General features: G+C 44.8%; 1 protein-coding gene across 4 annotated transcripts in view; it reads right to left on the reverse strand.

Moving 5' to 3' along the window:
- asap1 (ArfGAP with SH3 domain, ankyrin repeat and PH domain 1) overlaps nt 1–24,794 on the reverse strand; it is a 165,443-nt gene extending 140,649 nt beyond the window's left edge. For 2 of the 4 annotated variants that reach the window (XM_031903144.1, XM_031903142.1), the window contains exons 1-2: nt 24,511–24,794; nt 1,503–1,589 (exon numbers count right to left, since the gene is read on the reverse strand). In XM_031903144.1, the coding sequence (XP_031759004.1) occupies nt 1,503–1,561 (59 nt within the window). In that variant the 5' untranslated portion in view covers nt 1,562–1,589; nt 24,511–24,794. The remainder of the gene's footprint in view (nt 1–1,502; nt 1,590–24,510) is intronic. The other 2 variants (XM_031903145.1, XM_031903143.1) reach the window with 1 other exon arrangement.
- Between the last annotated feature and the right edge of the window lie 623 nt (nt 24,795–25,417).

Raw genomic sequence — 25,417 nt, forward strand, 5'->3', positions numbered from 1 at the left:
GGTAGCTGTAGCCGAACCAAGTTCAAAACCCTGCACCGAGAGTCCATTAAAGCATTAGTTAGCCACAAGGGGGCAAATAATTCAAGGGTATAATCCTTTGAAATCAGCTGGTTACCCCTAAACCCATGAAGACCAATCACAGGGGGCAAAGTTTAGAGCTTTTTGTCAGCTGGGACCCACATGGTTTTTGGGTGTAAGCAAATAATTCTGAGGTCTTACTATGGAGATCAGCATTGCAAGGCAAGCAGTTACAGTTCTTGTACCCTATCTGGAGCTTTTAAACTATAAGAGATTCAAAAAGCCACTCAGTGAAATGAGGCAATGAATTATTACTAAGTGAATAAATAGAAGGCCTGCTTAATTAGGGAATGGCCTACTCTCCCTTCATATAGAAATCCCACAGGTATTGTAGGTGCCTTGCGTTTGTACAGCAGATTGGATGGGTATCGTATGCTAAACAAGCCCTACTTACTGAGGCCAATACAAGCATCATACCTACTTCTTCTGGGACCTTCTGGTTAAGTATCTTTAATGACTTACATTACCACAAAAGACCCAGTTTTAGTGCATGCACTTTATGCAGTGGTTGCCATCGGGATTGCAAATGGTTGTATTGATTAGCAGAATCTTCAAAACAAAGCTGAAAGGGCGCTTTTTTAAGAATAAATATTTCATGGACGTTGTCCCTGTCCAATGACAGACAACCAATTACTCTACTTTAGTGATCCCCAACCAATGGCTCGGGGGCAACATGTTGCTCACCAACCCCTTGGGTGTTGCTGCCTTATTTGGCACCTATATGAACTTGTATGATGCTTGTGTTGCTCTCCAAGCCTTTTAACATTTGACTGTGGCTCATGAGCAAGAAAGGTTGGGGACCCCTGCTCTAAGTAATGTGTTAAACACACCCAATCTGTTGATTAACCAAACTGATCAACCAGTCATGCCCACATGTACTCATGAAAAACCATCTGTAGTGGGACCATGACAATGATAGGTCACCACTTTGGGTGTGAGCACACATGTAGACTTCAATATGAGGTCCAGAAAGTCTGAAGAATCTGCTGAATTAAACATGGAATATATACAGAGAGGATGTGTATCTCTTCTGATTTCAGGTTGAGCCAGGTATTCCCATGAAGTACAGTAGATAAAAGCACATCAGCTGAGACAAACCAAGGCAATAGGAGATCAGGGGCATTTAGCAAAGTGATTTCCATCTTCGCTCTTGAGACTATGCATTAGACTGGCTTTCTAAAAGCCATTACTGATGTGATCATTATCACAGAACCTTGAATGAACAGATGGGACGGGCAATGTTATTTGTATAATGTTTTTCAAACAAACTTCTAGGCGCATAGCACATGTATCTTCCACACTGCAAATAAAGGATCTATAAGTGGTGGTCATGTATGGGAGGTGGCAGTTCAAGATCAGGGAATGGTATAATATAATGCAACAGTCTCTGAAACCCGAACATAAGGACAGAGAGAAGTACCTACCGGTTCCATAGTGAGTCTCTAGAGGAAAAACTCGAAAGTCTAGAGGCCGAAGATCGCATGTCGCCGTCGTCACCATAAGAAAATGACCTAGAAAAAATGATAAAAAATAATTTGCAATTTACACGTCTTTCATACTTTAAGTCCTATTGTGAAATGTGAAGATTGTTTAAGTCCATTCACATTTAGAAATTATTAGGGTGTATGGGTTCTACTACATCATTTTTAAAGGGGGGGCTCCTAAGACATTACTTTTCAAACCATATGTTTACTTCAGAATTCAGACTAGGATATTCTTTTTTTTGTCACACTACAGTTCTAGTAGTGTATATTGGTTCCAGGGCCACTTTATTGAATGGGCAAAAGGTCCATTTACACAAGACCCATCAGAATAGGGGTTCCAGTCCTTAGCCATTTTATTTGCAATAACTTTTGAATGAAGCATCCCCTAAAAATATTAGCTTTTCAGTCAGAGGAGAACCCCGGAGTGTCCGGACCATTGGGTCTGCTGTATAGTAGCCCCCCTCCCCAGCCCCTGTTCTACATTAAACATCTCTGCTCAAGTTACGCCACTGATTTTAGTTGACTGAAATCTCAATAACTTAACATTAAGAGACAATATTGGTTCCTATTCTGGGTAATGTAGAATGTTGGTAGATTGTCCAGTCCTTGCTCTGTTCTAGCTAGTGTTGGTTCATTGTAGTTTATTGTTATATCAGGGAATAGCAGGTTGGATACAACTGAAGTTATGTACTCTCACCCCACTTAGAGGCCCAGATCTTCATGTATTCCCAGGGGGCCCTTCTCCTTTTACTAAGGGCCCAGGTTATGTTTAAGCCAGTGCTGAATGGTATCTGCCTTTTATTTCCCTCTTCTTCACCAGACAATTTTATATTTCAGTTCTGTTCTTGTTTCACTTCAACGCTATCTTCTCATTGATTAGATAAATAATTTGTGCAACCTGCAGCTGACCATTGCAGGTCTTGTCCCAGACACCTCTACATTTATTATTAGTAAGTCGTTTAACTCCATACAGGGGCGGGCCAAGCCGACCGGGCGCCCTAGGCAACCCGGTCGGCCACCTCCCCCCCCCTCGCGTTTCAGCGCGCATGCGCAGTTCCGGGGGAAGGGGGGGCAGCGGCTACGCGAAAATTCATTGCCCTCACCGCGTATTGACAAGCGGCGGTGGCAATGAAAAAGGAGCTAGGGGTAGGCAGGAGAGGCTCCTGCTTGGCGCCCCCCCAGTGTTTGCGCCCTAGGCAGCTGCCTCTTCTGCCTACCCCTAGTTCCGGCCCTGACTCCATATAGGACTAAATACCATCCCAACAATTGTGCTGCAGAAACAGCATTGCATTTCCATTTATTATTATAGGTAATGGATTTTGTGGCCACCAAATGCCCCTTGTACCTACGTTAGGAGAACATGGGCTATATTCTGAAGTGGTGATGGCTCATTAGAATCACAGGTAAAGAGTGAAATTTGTACACTGATAGGCTAATTAATATATTACCCTCATAGTATCCCAGGTTCAATTTCATGTATAATATCCCAGAACACCTAACAGGATAATGCAGGGCCAGTTTCATGTACAATAAGTCAATATATAATCTGCCAGTTTCATTTATAATACCTACAGGCTCAGACTGGGCTCCGGGGACCCATCCCTAGTGCTTCCCTGTTATAAATAGTAACAATAGCCTTATAGAGCAATAGATTTCTGGCTGCAGGAGTCAGTGACCCCCATTTGAAAGCTTCAAAGATTTAGATGGAGAAGGCAAATAATTAAAAATTAAGAGCAATTGAAAAGATGCTTAGAACTAGACATTCCATACTTAAAGTGAACATAAAGGTGAACCACCACTTTAATGTAAAATAAGTCTTAGTCTTTTCTGATGGGCAGATGATTGGTTATTCAGTGCAGTTCTTTAATATATTGCAGGATTTAGTACAAAAATGACTTGTGCCACTGGCACGCTATCTCAAGGAATGTGAGCTATGCCTACTGCTAACATTGATCCTGATATTTACAGAGAGGTTTAGCAGCTGAACACGGTTCTGTTGGGAATTGTATTATAAAGAGGGAATGATCTGGGAGACAGTCGGCACTACAGAAACCTAATAAAGTCCAAAAACAGAACAGTGATATTTATAAAGGGGGGGAAGAAAGTTTTGTAATCCTGAACAGCGCCTGCAGATGGCTTAAATGTCCTTGTTTTGTCGCCCAGAAGCTGATGGAAAAAATTCTTTGGAGCGATCCAGAGAACATGGAGCAGTAAAACAGAGCAAAGATATCAATCTAGATTGTAACCTTTACGGATATTTATATGAGAAGGGTTATGAGACCAGAGTTGCCGAGTATGTGTTTATTAATTGGAGCCAAAAAATGGCCTTGTTTTGATTGGTGGGTCCAAACAAATGCACTCAGCAGGGACCCAAGTCAACGACCTAAAAGGGCAACTAAACTCACTTTGGGAATTTTATAGTTTCCCATGCTTAAAGCCTGTGTTGCTTTTGGTTATGAGCTTTTACATATTCTCTGTTACAGGGGGCAGTTTTTATTATTTCTAAGTTGGCCCAGTAGTTGCATAGCAATGGAATAAACGTTTCTATTCGAATGTATGAACCAGTACCCACTGGTTCATACATAGTTGTCCTAGATTTTCTAACCACCCATGTAGTCTTTTGCTTTATCTTAAAACCAAGGTGGAGAGCAGTAGGCTATGGTTGTGATTATTATGTGATTATTATGATCCACAATTTGAACATTTTTGCCATTAAACCATAGTTCTAAAAAATCTCTAGAATTAGACCTTCTTTCCATGAGTATCCACTGAATCCATGAGTATCTACTAGGGTGGGGATACCCAACCTTTTTTAATTCGGTGTAAAAAGTGTTGGTGAGCCACACAAGTGTGAAAAAAGTTCCTTGAGGATGCAAAATAAGGGCTGTGATTGGCTATTGGTAGTCCCATGTGACTGCTAGCCTGCACAAGGCTCTTCTTGGAGTAAAATTGTGTCTCTTTGCTTCCAAAAATGGGGACCTACTTGGAGGCCACTGGGAGCAACATCAAAAGATGTGGGGGAGGGGGGGGGCAACATGTTGCTTACAAGCCACTGGTTGGCGATTACTGTACTAGAGCAAATAACACTTTTCCAAACCTCATAGTAAGTTAGTTAGGTTGAAAAAAGACGTACGTCCATCACGTTCAACCATAATGCCTATATATAACCTGCCTAACTGCTAGATGATCCAGAGGAAGGCAAAAAACCCCATCTGAAGCCTCTCTAATTTGCCACAGAGGGGAAAAAATTCCTTACTGACTCCAAGATGGCAATCGGACCAGTCCCTGGGGCAACTTGTACTAAGAGCTATCTCCCATAACCCTGAATTCCCTCACTTGTACTAAGAGCTATCTCCCATACCCCTGTATTCCCTCACTTGTACTGAGAGCTATCCCCCATACCCCTGTATTCCCTCACTTGTACTGAGAGCTATCCCCCCCTACCCCTGTATTCCCTCACTTGTACTGAGAGCTATCTCCCCTACCCCTGTATTCCCTCACTTGTACTGAGAGCTATCTCCCATAACCCTGTATTCCCTCACTTGTACTGAGAGCTATCTCCCCTACCCCTGTATTCCCTCACTTGTACTGAGAGCTATCCCCCCTACCCCTGTATTCCCTCACTTGTACTGGGAGCTATCTCCCATACCCCTGTATTCCCTCACTTGTACTGAGAGCTATCTCCCCTACCCCTGTATTCCCTCACTTGTACTGAGAGCTATCCCCCCTACCCCTGTATTCCCTCACTTGTACTGGGAGCTATCTCCCATACCCCTGTATTCCCTCACTTGTACTGAGAGCTATCTCCCCTACCCCTGTATTCCCTCACTTGTACTGAGAGCTATCCCCCCTACCCCTGTATTCCCTCACTTGTACTGGGAGCTATCTCCCATACCCCTGTATTCCCTCACTTGTACTGAGAGCTATCTCCCCTACCCCTGTATTCCCTCACTTGTACTAAGAGCTATCTCCCATAACCCTGTATTCCCTCACTTGTACTAAGAGCTATCTGCCATAACCCTGTATTCCCTCACTTGCTAAGAAGCCACCCAGCCCCTTCTTAAAGTTATATAATGTATCAGCCAGCACAACTGATTCGGGGAGGGAATCCCACAACCTCACAGCTCTCACAGTAACAAATCCTTTACGAATATTTAAATGGAACCTCCCTTCTTCTAAACGGAGTGGGTGCCCTCGTGTCCGTTGGAAGGACCTACTGGTAAATAAAGCATTAGAGAGGTTATATGATCCCCTTATATATTTATACATAGTTATCATATCCCCCCTTAAGCGCCTCTTCTCCAATGTAAACACTCAACTTGGCCAGTCTTTCCCCATAACTGAGACTTTCCATCCCCTTAACCAGCTTAGTTACCCTTCTCTGGACCCTCTCTAACTCAATCATGTCCCGTTTGAGCACTGGAGACCAAAACTGAACAGCATCTTCTAGATGGGGCCTTACCAGCGCTCTGTAAAGTGGAAGAATAACCCCCTCCTCCCGTGAATCTATACCCTTTTAATACAGCTCAAAACCCTGTTTGCCCTTGCAGCTGCTGCCTGGCATTGCTCCCAGGTCCTTCACCTCACCCTAGCTGGCCTTCAGACCCCAACCCCTGCTCTGGGTTCTACAAATGAGGGCAGCCTCACAGTTTCGAAACAACTGAAAAAGCCAGAAGCTGGCACAAAAATTGTTGGGTCTTTGCTTACATTTAAGACAATGTGCTTTTTTGCAGTATGAAGGTGGCATCAGTGGTCAAGTCAATCATGTCCTTGTGATCACAGCGACTCAGCACTCAAGACAAGTCATTGGTTTGTATCTGAACTACATTTCCCAAGAACCCACGCAAAGCCTACCTAAACTGTATCTCTACAGTGGCTTGTAAGGAGGAGACGGCTTTCTTTGTTATATGAGCTTGGATGATTATGCTCCTCATATTCCCCTAGGTGCTACAACAAATTACACAGGGATGGCATGACTTCCTGTTCGTATTTGCAGATCTGATGTGAATGTCACCCGACGTGATCTAGTTAGTACAAGCTAACATTTGTTATAACATCTGTCAGACAGCTTCATGGTTGGGTTTCCTTCTTTCCTGTGTTCATACCCCAACATTTCCCACAGCTTCCTTGCACATCACACAAACAATTAGAGCAGAACAGGGCTTTTGTACCAAAGCCAAAATGTAGCCCTGCAGGGCCTTACTAACTCAGAATAAACACACAGCATCTAAGTAGCTGTTGGAAAAATGCTACAGGTCCTGAAAAGTATAAACAATAAATGAAACAAAGATGCAGCCGTTCTGTGCATATGTTTATTAGGTGCGAGTAGGACTAAATATAAAGCATCACATTCTGGATAACAGAGGTGCCCTCAGGCTTTATGGCCCCTTAACTCCTCTGCTCTAACACGTTTCACACCATAGGGTGCTTCTTCAGAGGAGCTCTTTACACAGGACCCTCCAATGCAGTCATATAGACTCTCTTATCAATGTCTTCTGCCTGGTATTGAAGCTGGCTGTCAACCTGTCCCTGCCCAGTAAGATCCTTCCCAAAAAGTAACACTACTAGGTGCCAATCCCCACCTCCACCTCCTTGTGTGGTTACTCCTTGCTGAGTTCCTTCTAGTAGGTGTCCAGTACACATTCGCCAGCCATCACTTGATCCACTCTATACCTAAGCCTCCTCATTCTCATCTTAACTCTGGCATGGACCCATTAGCGTGCTAAGTCCATTACCAACTCATTGGCACCACTGATCACTAGTTACTCTAGAACAACCTATTACTAGGCCTAAGGCAATCAAACAATACAATCATTTGGAGGGCCTCTTCCCTCCAGCTTACTCTGAGATGATGGAATGGTTCTGACTCTCCTCCTTACTGAGGCCTCCTGTCTCAGGCTTACATTTGCACACTCCATTGAGTAGAACCAAACAGGTCAAACAGGGCTTCCCTTCTCCTCCTTGTATACTAAAGTAAAGTCCCATCTGCTCTACAGGAGCCTTCACAAACTCTACGTTGATGGGAAACTGTCTCATTCCACCCATATCCAAGTGACCTTCCCCACCAACAAGGAAAAAAACAACATCCAACTGGAACATTTAACCCCTCTTACAAAATACTTGATGGCCACATTATTGTCAATAAGAGAGGAAGATAATGGAGATAGTTGGGCTGGTTTTCTTTAGGTGAAGGAAGCATTATAATCTTGTGGAAATTACAAAACACAATGTGTTTTAAATGCCTTTTTTGTAATGTGTTTTTCCACAGTTTACATAGATCAATAAAACCGCTCTTCCCCCAAGACAGCTTTCCTGCCTCAGAGGTCTGCAGTCTAGCGAGCACTTTGCAGATGATAGAAATGTAAATGAAAGGAGAGGTCAGCGGTGCACTGAAGTATGGTTGAGTGCCAAGTAATTGTTTTAAGGCTGAGCATGAAGGACTCCTTGTTAAGAGCAATGGAAGCTTCATTTGGCTGGTAGCTGGGATTTTCAAGACATTGGAAAAATGAAATGGTTTGGAATCCCACCAAACGTTCCCTAGGACTGGAAATAGTCTTTAAGGAGAGAGAAAGATTGTCCACGTGGGCACATTTGAAAAAAGCCCACAAGTCTCCATCGTTTCATTGTTTGGATCACGTGGTTATAAATAATTTATTTACATTAAAGCTAACGGTACAGTGTTTGAGAATAGTCACTTCCAGTACAACCCAAGGTAACAAAGGCCAAGCTAGAGATCAATAAAGATATCAATATGGCAAGCAGCACTGCGGCGATGACTCCAACCATGGGAAATGTGCACGATTTGCAGGACGGCAAGATCCTAACTTACTGTCTTAGTGCTCTTACTCTGCATCTTATTGGCAATGCTAATCTTGCTTTAGACTTGTGGGTCAGGCCTGATGTATCTGGGGACAAATGCAAAACTTAAACCATGGCTGAGATTTTAGCTATCTGTAAAACAGAGCATTCTGATCCCCCCATTGTAAGCAGCAGTCCTGCCCTGCTTTATGGCTGAGATTCTAGCTATCTGTATAACAGAGCATTCTGTCACAGTGGCACTGATCCTATCTGATCCCCCCCATTGTAAGCAGCAGTCCTGCCCTGCTTTATGGCTGAGATTCTAGCTATCTGTATAACAGAGCATTCTGTCACAGTGGCACAGATCCTATCTGATCCCCCCCATTGTAAGCAGCAGTCCTGCCCTGCTTTATGGCTGAGATTCTAGCTATCTGTATAACAGAGCATTCTGTCACAGTGGCACAGATCCTATCTGATCCCCCCATTGTAAGCAGCAGTCCTGCCCTGCTTTATGGCTGAGATTCTAGCTATCTGTATAACAGAGCATTCTGTCACAGTGGCACAGATCCTATCTGATCCCCCCCATTGTAAGCAGCAGTCCTGCCCTGCTTTATGGCTGAGATTCTAGCTATCTGTATAACAGAGCATTCTGTCACAGTGGCACAGATCCTATCTGATCCCCCCATTGTAAGCAGCAGTCCTGCCCTGCTTTATGGCTGAGATTCTAGCTATCTGTATAACAGAGCATTCTGTCACAGTGGCACAGATCCTATCTGATCCCCCCATTGTAAGCAGCAGTCCTGCCCTGCTTTATGGCTGAGATTCTAGCTATCTGTATAACAGAGCATTCTGTCACAGTGGCACAGATCCTATCTGATCCCCCCATTGTAAGCAGCAGTCCTGCCCTGCTTTATGGCTGAGATTCTAGCTATCTGTATAACAGAGCATTCTGTCACAGTGGCACAGATCCTATCTGATCCCCCCATTGTAAGCAGCAGTCCTGCCCTGCTTTATGGCTGAGATTCTAGCTATCTGTATAACAGAGCATTCTGTCACAGTGGCACAGATCCTATCTGATCCCCCCATTGTAAGCAGCAGTCCTGCCCTGCTTTATGGCTAAGATTCTAGCCTTATCTTTATAACAGGGCATTCTGTCACAGTGAGCATACTTATACTTATACATATTTAAATGTCCTGGATGCTTCTCCTTGGCTTTAGAGAAAAGGACTGGTCCAATATAAAGAAGAGAAATCAGCTGTCTCTGTTATTCCTGCTCTCCAGTAGGGCTGTCTAAATAATTCATAGGGGATCTGGTTTCAGTGAGATCACACAGATGGTTCGTGCCTGTGGCCCTCGCTTGCTTTTCTTATGGTCTCAGTGTGAAAATAACCCCACTCTCTATTTGCTGCCTCTGCTTCTCTCTCTCTAGAAACATTTTCCTTCAAAGGTTGCTGTTCCTGTGGTCAAAGCCACAGCCCAGTATATATATCTAAGATAAATATATATATAAATGCAAGGCTTCCACAGCCAAACCATGCCTGCAGGGTACTAGGCAGACATGAGCATCATGACCTTTAAAGGGGAACTTAACACAATGATATATGTTTTGGTATGCTGATTTAACCATGTACGGTTTACTTTTAAACATTTAATTGCATTTCCAAGGATGTTGCTACCTTGGGTTGGCAGGTTACAGACTCTTCTATAACCTTACCCACATTTGTTTTAAAATTCCCACACAAGCAGAAACCAACTGTTACCCCTATACGTGTAAGATTTGGGGCGTTCTTTGTGTCACCCTGAACAGAACCGGCATACTTTAGGTTAACAACAGACTGTTTCAACCATTTAAAAAGTACAAAAAATATAAAATAGGTTAAACCAAGGAATTTTTCAAATTGCCAATACACCCTCTGCTGCTTCTTTAGACCCTATTGAAGGCCTAGTATTGTGCCTATCACTTTCACCCTATGTCTCCTTAATAAAAGGAATAAATATATACATTCCTGACTTCTGATCCTGGTTTAGATCCTTCTCCCCTATAGGAGGGCCTACAAAAGAAGGGAGTGGCTTAGTAATTGTGGGTGTGGCTGCCGTAATAAACATGGCCTTGAGTTGGATTTCTGGACAAAATCACACCAGTTTTACATACCGTATATATACTCGAGTATAAGCCGATCCGAATATAAGCCGAGGTACCTAATTTTACCTAAGACACCTTTAAAAACTTATTGACTCGAGTATAAGCCTAGGGTGGGAAATGCAGCAGCTAGTGCTAAGTTTCATCAAAATAAATACCAATAAAATTACATTAAGTGATGCATCAGTAGGGTATATGGTTTTCAATATTTATTTCAAAGAAAAACAGTAAACTAGCTCTGTAAGCGGAGAAGAGGGTCAACAAAAACAATATGAGTACTAGCCCACGCTCATTGCACATTGGCAAACTGGCAGCAGACCCAGTCCCGGAGGACACGTAAGGGGAAATAAGTATTGCTAGTGGGAGCCTAGGTCAGGGCACTGAAGGGTCTGGTTGCAGGTGGCCTAATTTGCACACAAAGGACACAGGGTGCTAGTCTAGAGGGACCCATGGCACCCGACTTGAGTATAAGCCGAGGGTGACTTTTTTCAGCATATTTTGTGTGCTGAAAAACTAGGTTTATACTCGAGTATATACAGTAATAGTATTTGGAGATTGTTCAGGCACACTTAATGCTGTGAAATACACAATTTTGGTCTAAATATGACCACACAATATGGCAGATTCTACTCATGTTTATCATATATTCCATATGTACCACTCTGTATATTTTAAATCTGTATTTCTTTTCATTGGTAAGCAAGACAAATGTATTATAACTAATGCATACTATTACTAAACAGGTAGGGCCATTGCATAACGAGGAATCCATTCCGAATTCATTCCATCCGAGGGGGGAAGAAGATAATGAATACGCAGAGGAAGGATGGTGTGGCGGGTATGTAAGCTGATAAGACTAGAAAGGAATGAAGGAAGATAATGAGAACAAGCGTAGTCTCTCCTTGGTTAAAAGTAGACTGTAATTGATGCCTGAAACCACTTCTCTGGGGAAAGGTCCCAATCAACAGTGAGCGACATCCCTGAAGGCTACATAAGCAGTGGATGTGGGGCCACTTTGGGAAAAATCTTTTATATTCAAAGATCTATAGCATGGATGCTGTTTCAGAACTTCTAATTGATATAGGTGATAGGTGGGTTTTATTGATGATTCTTTTTTTCCTCTAGATTGGATTAATCAGCTAGAACAAGGTACTGTAACATCAGTTCCCTTCCTTTGAAGGTGTTTACAATGTAGTTCCCAAGTCTGGTGTGTGCAATGTAGTTCTCAAGTCTGGTGTGTACAATGTAGTTCCCAAGTCTGGTGTGTACAATGTAGTTCCCAAGTCTGGTGTGTGCAATGCAGTTCCCAAGTCTGGTGTATGCAATGTAGTTCCCAAGTCTGGTGTGTTCAATGTAGTTCCCAAGTCTGGTGTGTGCAATGTAGTTCCCAAGTATGGTGTGTGCAATGTAGTTCCCAAGTCTGGTGTGTGCAATGTAGTTCCCAAGTCTGGTGTGTGCAATGTAGTTCCCAAGTCTGGTGTGTGCAATGTAGTTCCCAAGTCTGGTGTTTAGAATGTAGTTCCCAAGTCTGGTGTGTGCAATGTAGTTCCCAAGTCTGGTGTGTTCAATGTAGTTTCCAAGTCTGGTGTTTACAATGTAGTTCACAAATCTGGTGTGTGCAATGTAGTTCCCAAGTCTGGTGTGTACAATGTAGTTCCCAAGTCTGGTGTGTGCAATGTAGTTCCCAAGTCTGGTGTGTGCAATGTAGTTCCCAAGTCTGGTGTGTGCAATGTAGTTCCCAAGTCTGGTGTGTGCAATGTAGTTCCCAAGTCTGGTGTGTGCAATGTAGTTCCCAAGTCTGGTGTGTGCAATGTAGTTCCCAAGTCTGGTGTGTACAATGTATTTCCCAAGTCTGGTGTGTGCAATGTAGTTCCCAAGTCTGGGCGTAACTGTGAAGTTTCTATTGTCTATGGTGCCACCACGTTCCCAATTTAAATACAGAGTGCTGTGTGTCAGATGTACCAATAAGGCCTGCACCATCTTTATTTCTGATGAAGTTGTAGTTCCCAAGTCTGGTGTGTGCAATGTAGTTCCCAAGTCTGGTGTGTGCAATGTAGTTCCCAAGTCTGGTGTGTGCAATGTAGTTCCCAAGTCTGGTGTGTACAATGTAGTTCCCAAGTCTGGTGTGTGCAATGTAGTTCCCAAGTCTGGTGTGTGCAATGTAGTTCCCAAGTCTGGGCGTAACTGTGAAGTTTCTATTGTCTATGGTGCCACCACGTTCCCAATTTAAATACAGAGTGCTGTGTGTCAGTTGTACCAATAAGGCCTGCACCATCTTTATTTCTGATGATCTATTGGCTATAGCCAACAGTTGTGGATGGAGGTACTGGATGCAAGGTATAATGTATGTAGAACTCCAGGAATATAGTAACTGTTGTGATGGACCTTAATGGGGTTTCAAGATCAACTACAAAATCAGCATTTTGATCTTATAGGTGAACAAATTTAAATTCACCATTTGTATTGATGTGGCCATTGGTTGTACCCGGGGGGCTTGCTTGGGATGCCATAGATAGAAGAGGTTGCAGGCTTTTCCCTAGTTAAACAGTAACCTAACAGTACTAGTGGCATGTAGCCTGTGGGGGTCTATGAGAACTAACGTGGATGAAAGAATTTCAGATTTTATCAAAAATGTGCCCCATGCAACTTATTGTTAGAAGCAGAAATTAGAATTTGACAATATAATAAAAGTCCAAATGTGGTAACTGACAAACTAGTTATTTATTAGCGGAACCTGAACACCTAAGAGCGACTTTGGTCAAACTATCATCGTGATGGAGGCAATTTGGCCTAGTGAGAAGGGCTCTCTATGGAGTTCAAGGACGTCAAGCAGTTGTGTTGACACAGGGCAGAATAAATCTGAGATGCTATATGTTTACTTCTAAGTAGGTCTATAAATTCCAACTTACCCTTACTAGTACATACAACCCTGACTTCTTCGGAAATGCCTCACATTAATTTAGTACATAGGGTAGACAGATAAATGATTTGGTATCTTCAGTAACTTTGGTGCTTGAGCTGTCAATATTTTCTCTTATTATTGCCCCTATAGGCTACATGATCACTGAAAGTAGCAAACTTGGTAAGAGACACTGATAACTGGTGTGTTAGATTTGCATTGAGTTACATTCCTGGTGTCTTGATGTGGGCCAAGATTGGATGCCCTAAAATACCTGATAACCTTCTAGCATCTGTGATGAATGGGGCTCTTGAGTCAATTTGTTATATTTTACTAGACTGTGTTTTACTAGACTGTTATCCCACCTTCTGCAGCTTTTAAAGCCATCTACTCAACAAAATGGGACATATAAATCACATAATATATAGATTGTAAGCTCTACGGGGCAGGGACCTCCATCCTCTTGTGTCTTTGACTCAACTTATTGCAACTGTATCTTGTATTTATTTGTTGTTATAATTTATCTATTATTATTATCTTAATCCCCCTGTTTGTATTAAAGGCGAAGGAAAGGTAAAAACTAAAGCTCCCCATACACGGGCCGATCCGCTCGCTTGGTGATGTCGTCAAGCTATCGGATCTTCTCCCGATATCCCCACCTACGGGTCTGCGATATCGGGAAAATCCAGGCTAATTCGATTGTTTTGCCCTGGGGCCAAACGATCGAATTATAATGACAGGCATAGGCAAAGTCGGTCCTGATGCGGTCCCCGATCCGACTAGATTTTCTAACCTGCCTGATCGAAATCTGGACAATTTCCGGCCAGATATCGGTCACGCAGTCCCATCGGTAGTCCCTATACACGGGCCGATTAGCTGCCGAATCGGTCTAAGGAACCCATATCGGCAGCTAGAATCGTCCCGTGTATGGGGACCTTAAGTAAGCTTTATCAGAAAGGTAAATACAGCCATAAGCACTCACAGGAACGCTGCACTGAGTCCTCTATCAAAAGAAGCACAGGATTTCTTGTCTCTTTGTTTTCCTGTGCCAGAGACACGCAGCTCTCTCCTCTCTCCTGCTCCCCCCTCCCTCAATCCCTCAACTCCCTCCCCCCTCTTAGGAATGTGGATCTGATCCAATCGGCAGGAAGCTGACTCAAAGTCTTACAAACTGAGCATATACGCTGGTCTTGGTCTTGGTGCAGGAGTGTGGCATTATGGGAACTTTCTTTACAGAGCTCAGTGTTTTTTTTTTCCTATGAGGCTTCTGATCATCTGAATGGGATGTACTAAATGTATTCTACTGTACAGCGCTGCGTACATAAGTAGCGCTTTATAAATAAAGACATACATACATACATACATAATGCAGAATATCTCAAGTAGTCATTTCCCTGGTCTATGTTTTCTCTACCAAGCCACACATGGACCAAGTTCTGGCATATCTGACCACTTGTGCCTCCAATGGCAATGAATTGCATATCTGACAATGCAGGTAAGTTGAGGCCTCCATGGGGGTGGATGGGTAGAATAATCTTATTTAGAGATCAAGAATTTCCAAACCCCTGCTGAAATATGTTTCACAACAACTAGAGGGCTGCAAGTGGGACATCCCTGATGTTTAAGAGCACAACTTAATGGGGACTTATGAAAATCATTGTTTTTTAGGAAAAGTTGTTATTAAGGGTACATGCTCTGGTACCCCCACATTGATGCAACTAGCAGCATATTTACCAACCAGGGGCAGTCATGAATCTGGCGCAGCTTGGCCTTCACGCAATATTGATAATATGCACAAATCACAAGGAAACAAGGGAGCCCTAATTTATGCACCTCATGATTATAATTCATAATTCAAACATTTTCAGCTCACCACCATTCTATACATGAAATGGAGAAAAGAAAGGGCCTGTTGTGAAATCTTTAGTCCCAAGCCCTTCCTGCGTCCATCTACATTTCTGAGCCGGCTGGCCCCTGCCTCTGGGCTGCCCCCCTCACGTTGGTCACTGCTCTCCAGATTCCCAGTCTCCGGCTGCCCCTTTGTCTTAAATACTTTCTTAATTAAAGAGAGAACAGGAAATGGTTTATGCTTGGAGTAAAAGCTGAGGAGGGGTTTTAAGTCTAAGATTGTAAAAAATACTTCCTAAACACTTGTCTTCTTCTAAGGGAGTGTTTCCTGAGCTGGCAGAAAGTGTATGGACTTAATATAAATAGCCTGCTGTAAGGATCCTCTCCCTGATTCATTGTTTCCCATCAGACTGTCAGTGAGGCACAAGGAAAGGGGCTCCTGGGGGGGTCTCTCTAATAGTCAAAATTAACAAACAATGCTGCATGATGCCATTTGTTGGAGATGAGGAGGATAATAGCCTCTGGGAAGGGACTGTGGCTGTGGGATAGCAGGTATAGTAGGGAGAGATGGTGCCTATAGTAGCAGTGGGATAATAGCCTCTGGGAAGGGACTGGGGCTGTGGGATAGCAGGTATAGTAGGGAGATATGGTGCCTATAGTAGCAGTGGGGGGGTAATAGCCTCTGGGAAGGGACTGGGGCTGTGGGATAGCAGGTATAGTAGGGAGAGATGGTGCCTATAGTAGCAGTGGGATAATAGCCTCTGGGAAGGGACTGGGGCTGTGGGATAGCAGGTATAGTAGGGAGAGATGGTGCCTATAGTAGCAGTTGGATAATAGCCTCTGGGAAGGGACTGGGGCTGTGGGATAGCAGGTATAGTAGGGAGAGATGGTGCCTATAGTAGCAGTGGGATAATAGCCTCTGGGAAGGGACTGGGGCTGTGGGATAGCAGGTATAGTAGGGAGAGATGGTGCCTATAGTACCAGTGGGGGGATAATAGCCTCTGGGAAGGGACTGGGGCTGTGGGATAGCAGGTATAGTAGGGAGAGATGGTGCCTATAGTACCAGTGGGGGGATAATAGCCTCTGGGAAGGTACTGGGGCTGTGGGATAGCAGGTATAGTAGGGAGAGATGGTGCCTATAGTAGCAGTGGGGGGATAATAGCCTCTGGGAAGGGACTGGGGCTGTGGGATAGAAGGTATAGTAGGGAGAGATGGTGCCTATAGTAGCAGTGGGGGGATAATAGCCTCTGGGAAGGGACTGGGGCTGTGGGATACCAGGTATAGTAGGGAGAGATGGTGCCTATAGTAGCAGTGGGTTTAATAGCCTCTGGGAAGGGACTGGGGCTGTGGGATAGCAGGTATAGTAGGGAGAGATGGTGCCTATAGTAGCAGTGGGGATAATAGCCTCTGGGAAGGGACTGGGGCTGTGGGATAGCAGGTATAGTAGGGAGAGATGGTGCCTATAGTAGCAGTGGGTTTAATAGCCTCTGGGAAGGGACTGGGGCTGTGGGATAGCAGGTATAGTAGGGAGAGATGGTGCCTATAGTAGCAGTGGGGGGATAATAGCCTCTGGGAAGGGACTGGGGCTGTGGGATAGCAGGTATAGTAGGGAGAGATGGTGCCTATAGTAGCAGTGGGTTTAATAGCCTCTGGGAAGGGACTGGGGCTGTGGGATAGCAGGTATAGTAGGGAGAGATGGTGCCTATAGTAGCAGTGGGGATAATAGCCTCTGGGAAGGGACTGTGGCTGTGGGATAGCAGGTATAGTAGGGAGAGATGGTGCCTATAGTAGCAGTGGGGGGATAATAGCCTCTGGGAAGGGACTGGGGCTGTGGGATAGCAAGTATGGTAGGGAGAGATGGTGCCTATAGTAACAGTGGGGGGGATAATAGCCTCTGGGAAGGGACTGTGGCTGTGGGATAGCAGGTATAGTAGGGAGAGATGGTGCCTATAGTAGCAGTGGGGGGATAATAGCCTCTGGGAAGGGACTGGGGCTGTGGGATAGCAGGTATAGTAGGGAGAGATGGTGCCTATAGTAGCAGTGGGGGGATAATAGCCTCTGGGAAGGGACTGGGGCTGTGGGATAGCAGGTATAGTAGGGAGAGATGGCGCCTATAGTAGCAGTGGGGGGATAATAGCCTCTGGGAAGGGACTGGGGCTGTGGGATAGCAGGTATAGTAGGGAGAGATGGTGCCTATAGTAACAGTGGGGGGATAATAGCCTCTGGGAAGGGACTGGGGCTGTGGGATAGCAGGTATAGTAGGGAGAGATGGTGCCTATAGTAGCAGTGGGGGGATAATAGCCTCTGGGAAGGGACTGGAGCTGTGGGATAGCAGGTATAGCAGGGAGAGATGGTGCCTATAGTAACAGTGGGGGGATAATAGCCTCTGGGAAGGGACTGGGGCTGTGGGATAGCAGGTATAGTAGGGAGAGATGGTGCCTATAGTAGCAGTGGGGGATAATAGCCTCTGGGAAGGGACTGGGGCTGTGGGATAGCAGGTATAGTAGGGAGAGATGGTGCCTATAGTAACAGTGGGGGGATAATAGCCTCTGGGAAGGGACTGGGGCTGTGGGATAGCAGGTATAGCAGGGAGAGATGGTGCCTATAGTAACAGTGGGGGGATAATAGCCTCTGGGAAGGGACTGGGGCTGTGGGATAGCAGGTATAGTAGGGAGAGATGGTGCCTATAGTAGCAGTGGGGGATAATAGCCTCTGGGAAGGGACTGGGGCTGTGGGATAGCAGGTATAGCAGGGAGAGATGGTGCCTATAGTAACAGTGGGGGGATAATAGCCTCTGGGAAGGGACTGGGGCTGTGGGATAGCAGGTATAGTAGGGAGAGATGGTGCCTATAGTAGCAGTGGGGGATAATAGCCTCTGGGAAGGGACTGGGGCTGTGGGATAGCAGGTATAGTAGGGAGAGATGGTGTCTATAGTAGCAGTGGGGGGGGGGGGGGAATAATAGCCTCTGGGAAGGGACTGGGGCTGTGGGATAGCAGGTATAGTAGGGAGAGATGGTGCCTATAGTAACAGTGGGGGGATAATAGCCTCTGGGAAGGGACTGGGGCTGTGGGATAGCAGGTATAGTAGGGAGAGATGGTGCCTATAGTAGCAGTGGGGGGATAATAGCCTCTGGGAAGGGATTGGGGCTGTGGGATAGCAGGTATAGTAGGGAGAGATTGTGCCTATAGTAGCAGTGGGGGGATAATAGCCTCTGGGAAGGGACTGGGGCTGTGGGATAGCAGGTATAGTAGGGAGAGATGGTGCCTATAGTAGCAGTGGGGGGATAATAGCCTCTGGGAAGGGACTGGGGCTGTGGGATAGCAGGTATAGTAGGGAGAGATGGTACCTATAGTAGCAGTGGGGGGATAATAGCCTCTGGGAAGGGACTGGGGCTGTGGGATAGCAGGTATAGTAGGGAGAGATGGTGCCTATAGTAGCAGTGGGGGGGGGATAATAGCCTCTGGGAAGGGATTGGGGCTGTGGGATAGCAGGTATAGTAGGGAGAGATTGTGCCTATAGTAGCAGTGGGGGGGGGATAATAGCCTCTGGGAAGGGACTGGGGCTGTGGGATAGCAGGTATAGTAGGGAGAGATTGTGCCTATAGTAGCAGTGGGGGGGGGATAATAGCCTCTGGGAAGGGACTGGGGCTGTGGGATAGCAGGTATAGTAGGGAGAGATGGTGCCTATAGTAGCAGTGGGGGGATAATAGCCTCTGGGAAGGGACTGGAGCTGTGGGATAGCAGGTATAGCAGGGAGAGATGGTGCCTATAGTAGCAGTGGGGGGATAATAGCCTCTGGGAAGGGACTGGGGCTGTGGGATAGCAGGTATAGTAGGGAGAGATGGTACCTATAGTAGCAGTGGGGGGATAATAGCCTCTGGGAAGGGACTGGGGCTGTGGGATAGCAGGTATAGTAGGGAGAGATGGTGCCTATAGTAGCAGTGGGGGGGGGGGGATAATAGCCTCTGGGAAGGGATTGGGGCTGTGGGATAGCAGGTATAGTAGGGAGAGATTGTGCCTATAGTAGCAGTGGGGGGGGATAATAGCCTCTGGGAAGGGACTGGGGCTGTGGGATAGCAGGTATAGTAGGGAGAGATTGTGCCTATAGTAGCAGTGGGGGGGGGATAATAGCCTCTGGGAAGGGACTGGGGCTGTGGGATAGCAGGTATAGTAGGGAGAGATGGTGCCTATAGTAGCAGTGGGGGGATAATAGCCTCTGGGAAGGGACTGGAGCTGTGGGATAGCAGGTATAGCAGGGAGAGATGGTGCCTATAGTAACAGTGGGGGGATAATAGCCTCTGGGAAGGGACTGGGGCTGTGGGATAGCAGGTATAGTAGGGAGAGATGGTGCCTATAGTAGCAGTGGGGGATAATAGCCTCTGGGAAGGGACTGGGGCTGTGGGATAGCAGGTATAGTAGGGAGAGATGGTGCCTATAGTAACAGTGGGGGGATAATAGCCTCTGGGAAGGGACTGGGGCTGTGGGATAGCAGGTATAGTAGGGAGAGATGGTGCCTATAGTAGCAGTGGGGGATAATAGCCTCTGGGAAGGGACTGGGGCTGTGGGATAGCAGGTATAGCAGGGAGAGATGGTGCCTATAGTAACAGTGGGGGGATAATAGCCTCTGGGAAGGGACTGGGGCTGTGGGATAGCAGGTATAGTAGGGAGAGATGGTGCCTATAGTAGCAGTGGGGGATAATAGCCTCTGGGAAGGGACTGGGGCTGTGGGATAGCAGGTATAGTAGGGAGAGATGGTGTCTATAGTAGCAGTGGGGGGGGGGGGGGGGATAATAGCCTCTGGGAAGGGACTGGGGCTGTGGGATAGCAGGTATAGTAGGGAGAGATGGTGCCTATAGTAACAGTGGGGGGATAATAGCCTCTGGGAAGGGACTGGGGCTGTGGGATAGCAGGTATAGTAGGGAGAGATGGTGCCTATAGTAGCAGTGGGGGGATAATAGCCTCTGGGAAGGGATTGGGGCTGTGGGATAGCAGGTATAGTAGGGAGAGATGGTGCCTATAGTAGCAGTGGGGGGATAATAGCCTCTGGGAAGGGACTGGGGCTGTGGGATAGCAGGTATAGTAGGGAGAGATGGTGCCTATAGTAGCAGTGGGGGGATAATAGCCTCTGGGAAGGGACTGGGGCTGTGGGATAGCAGGTATAGTAGGGAGAGATGGTGCCTATATTAGCAGTGGGGGTGTGAAGGCGGCAGGGGCCATTGGGGGGTGCAGGGGCCCCTGAGGCGCAAGCGCCGGTGGGCCCTTCAAAACCCGGTCCGACCCTGGGAATAGTAGGTATAGTAGGAAAAGATGGTGCCTAATATATATATTTATTTCACCCAGTGGTCATTTTTATTTGTTAAAGGAGATTTATGAAGTTATAAATGTGCACAAATTGTGCATATTTTCCCTACCAAACACAATACATACTATCCATAGACATCTAACTGATGTGCCAGGAGGAAGAAGCACTGAGTATTCTGGTCAATTAACGTTAATAGATCTGACTAGATAATGGCTTCATATGATCTGCAGGCTGAATGGTTGAGTCAGGAAGCCTGATTATAAAAAAACATTATTAAAGTTTGAGCCAATCGCGGATCTTGTTTCACATCTTGGGAAGGGAAAACATATTATATTAGGAGGAGAAGATGAAATCTACCTGTAACATTATACTAACAACAATATTCATATCAAGTTACATTCTGACATTGGATGATGGAATTCATTTCTAATTGAATTCTCCTATCTAGTAGCAGGGTGCTGTATGGGATTTGGTGCAGAATAAATAAATGATCATTATGAGATTTTATAGTATTATAGATAACTAGGCCTCACATATATTATACAATAATGGCAGAACATGAAAAAAACAACATTCCTACTAATAATAACTATTTCTGTAGGGAAATGAGAGCAGGGCAGGCAGTAACCCTTCCAACACTTTCCCCTGTCTCTGCCCCTATATATTAGGTACCTACCTAGTGCTACCAACCCCTATTTCTATAGTGAACTGAGAGCAGAGCAGGCAGTAACCCTTCCAACACTTTCCCCTGTATCTGCCCCTATATATTAGGTACCTACCTAGTGCTACCAACCCCTATTTCTGTAGTGAACTGAGAGCAGAGCAGGCAGTAACCCTTCCAACACTTTCCCCTGTCTCTGCCCCTATATATTAGGTACCTACCTAGTGCTACCAACCCCTATTTCTGTAGGGAAATGAGAGCAGGGCAGGCAGTAACCCTTCCAACACTTTCCCCTGTCTCTGTCCCTATATATTAGGTACCTATCTAGTGCTACCAACCCCTATTTCTGTAGGGAAATGAGAGCAGGGCAGGCAGTAACCCTTCCAACACTTTCCCCTGTCTCTGCCCCTATATATTAGGTACCTACCTAGTGCTACCAACCCCTATTTCTGTAGGGAAATGAGAGCAGAGCAGGCAGTAACCCTTCCAACACTTTCCCCTGTCTCTGTCCCTATATATTAGGTACCTACCTAGTGCTACCAACCCCTATTTCTGTAGGGAAATGAGAGCAGGGCAGGCAGTAACCCTTCCAACACTTTCCCCTGTCTCTGCCCCTATATATTAGGTACCTACCTAGTGCTACCAACCCCTATTTCTGTAGGGAAATGAGAGCAGAGCAGGGTTGACCGAAGGCACGGACTAGGGGTAGACAGACAGAAGAGGTACATGCTTGCTGCCCACCCTTGCGCCCACCTGCCTACCCCTATTTCTGGCCCATTGCCTTTGCCCCTTGTTCCTACCCTCACTCTGTCCCTATGTTTCCCCTGTCCTCACTTACCATTTTGCCCCCAGGCAGCCCCCTCCCCATCACTCAGCAGCACATAATGACAACTTGCACAAAGAAGTGTCTATTTTATTCTAAGGACATGTGATAAATCTCTGGGTTTTGGAAAATGCAATAAAATAACACAAATATTGTTCCTGCTTCATATACACAATTTTAGATCTCAGTTGTCGAACCGTTACATTTTGCGCAGAAATCCGATCATTTTGCTCATCTCTACTATTCCGCTTAGAGAATTAGGTGGTTTTAGCTAGGAAATGCTCTCTGCTATGTTCCTTCTCATGTTAGTGTGTATCTCTTTAACCCTGTGTGCGCTGCATGGCGGCAATGAATGGAATGTAGGCAGTCGGAACTTTCTGTGCACGGCGTTAGTGCTTGTGTGCATTGATATTCAAGCCTGTGTGTGCACAAATTACAGGTAACATTGCAAAATGACTGCACTTTATTTTATTATATACACCAGCGCAGCCAATGAGCTATTGCTGAACTACACCTCCCGGCCAAAGTCAGTTTGTTTATCAGATTTACCTTATCCCTTAAGCTGGGGCCCCTAAGACTGCTCAACACTAACTCTGTTTATACAGCGCCTCTCTGAAAGCCCTGGTAGCTTCAAGCCTGTAATTAATTCAACAGGACCCCACACATCACCCCATAGCATGGCCGTGCCCCCACTGATTCACAGCAGTTGTTTCAAACCAAGCTGCCCCCTACAGAAACTGAAAACAGACTGTAAGCTCTTCTGGGAATAGTTTCCTTTGATCCCCTGTTTAATGTTCTCCTGTAAGATATAATTACCCCTTATTGGGGGCAGAACAGCCCTATTGGGTTTATTTAATGGTTAAATGATTCCCTTTTCTCTGTAATAATAAAACAGTACCTGTACTTGATCCCAACTAAGATATAATTACCCCTTATTGGGGGCAGAACAGCCCTATTGGGTTTATTTAATGGTTAAATGATTCCCTTTTCTCTGTAATAATAAAACAGTACCTGTACTTGATCCCAACTAAGATATAATTACCCCTTATTGGGGGCAGAACAGCCCTATTGGGTTTATTTAATGGTTAAATGATTCCCTTTTCTCTGTAATAATAAAACAGTACCTGTACTTGATCCCAACTAAGATATAATTACCCCTTATTGGGGCAGAACAGCCCTATTGGGTTTATTTAATGGTTAAATGATTCCCTTTTCTCTGTAATAATAAAACAGTACCTGTACTTGATCCCAACTAAGATATAATTACCCCTTATTGGGACAGAACAGCCCTATTGGGTTTATTTCATGGTTAAATGATTCCCTTTTCTCTGTAATAATAAAACAGTACCTGTACTTGATCCCAACTAAGATATAATTACCCCTTATTGGGGGCAGAACAGCCCTATTGGGTTTATTTCATGGTTAAATGATTCCCTTTTCTCTGTAATAATAAAACAGTACCTGTACTTGATCCCAACTAAGATATAATTACCCCTTATTGGGGGCAGAACAGCCCTATTGGGTTTATTTCATGGTTAAATGATTCCCTTTTCTCTGTAATAATAAAACAGTACCTGTACTTGATCCCAACTAAGATATAATTACCCCTTATTGGGGGCAGAACAGCCCTATTGGGTTTATTTAATGGTTAAATGATTCCCTTTTCTCTGTAATAATAAAACAGTACCTGTACTTGATCCCAACTAAGATATAATTACCCCTTATTGGGACAGAACAGCCCTATTGGGTTTATTTCATGGTTAAATGATTCCCTTTTCTCTGTAATAATAAAACAGTACCTGTACTTGATCCCAACTAAGATATAATTACCCCTTATTGGGGCAGAACAGCCCTATTGGGTTTATTTCATGGTTAAATGATTCCCTTTTCTCTGTAATAATAAAACAGTACCTGTACTTGATCCCAACTAAGATATAATTACCCCTTATTGGGGGCAGAACAGCCCTATTGGGTTTATTTAATGGTTAAATGATTCCCTTTTCTCTGTAATAATAAAACAGTACCTGTACTTGATACCAACTAAGATATAATTACCCCTTATTGGGGGCAGAACAGTCCTATTGGGTTTATTTCATGTTAGATAGAGATCCAAATTGCAGAAAGAACCCGTATCTGGAAAACCTCAGGTCCAGAGCATTCTGGATAACAGGTCCCATATCTGTATACATTTATACCCCCAAGTACTTTAGCCCTAACTTTATAAACTTACAAATAAATGCAGATTTTAGTCCCAGGTTGGCTGCATTATTTTATATGATATCCTTATCCCCTTCCCTTTTAACCTTACGTCTCTAAGAGTTGCCGGACTATGATTCCCAGAATGAATTAACCCTTTGTTATGTCGGAAGGATGCAAATAAAACATTTATACCAGTTGTGGAACGCACCAAACTCTTTCAGTCTCATTCGCTTTCATTCATTCGCGTTTCTCTCTTTTTCTTTCTTTCCCGCACTCACCAGAAACCATCCAGTTCCAATTCCCATTCCAGGCTCTTGTCCTCTCACGATTAAATCCATTATTCCATGATCCGAGAGGAAACAGACTTCCACACAAAGAAGGGGGGAAACATATTCCAAAAAGAAAAAGTGTAACCCAAAAAGAAAAAAAAGTGCCTGAACAAATGTTTCTTTTGTAGAATCTAAAGCTCTAAGTCAGATCATTCCTGGGAAGTGCTTGGGAGAGATCCATGCAGCCTCCTGGTTAATGTAAAACACTGGAAAGAGCGAGGGGCAGGAAGGGGAATCAGGCATGTGAGCAGGAATAAGAGAAAAAAAAAATGACTTTTTTTTTTTTTTTTTGGAAAGCGCTTGGGTTGAAAGCAGAGGGATTTCAGGAAATTCAAAGACTCCAACAGGAAATCTGAACACTACACTACAGGCATTCCACCATCTGGAGAGTTAAGGGCACAGCGTTACATCCTGCCCGGCCCGGCCCTGGGAGCCCAAATGTACATTATCTCTCGGCAGATATTCACATCACTGCTTGTTAAAGCAATATATTGATTTACAGAGGGACCACAACTCTTCTGCCCCCCCCCCCCCAGGCTATTTGCTATGGACACGGCTCAGCCTCAGATGCTTTACATATACATAATTCATCACAAGGGAAATGTTCAGGGAGGGTTGCTAAAAATGGGTCTGCCACGGGACTGCTTTAGCTCTAAACTTTATTGGGCTAGCAATAATATACCTACAGGAGGGTGTTATAATAGGGCCCCCCAGCAGGGCACATGAGGCTGTGAAGGGGTTATTCACCTTTGAGTTAACTTTTAGTATAATGTAGAAAGTAATATCCTGAGACAATTTGCAATGAGGGTTTACTAATAGTGTTTACAGCTTGGAATTTCAGAAGCTATCTGGTTGC

The sequence above is a fragment of the Xenopus tropicalis genome, chromosome 6, assembly GCF_000004195.4.
Source record: "Xenopus tropicalis strain Nigerian chromosome 6, UCB_Xtro_10.0, whole genome shotgun sequence".
NCBI lineage: Eukaryota > Metazoa > Chordata > Amphibia > Anura > Pipidae > Xenopus > Xenopus tropicalis.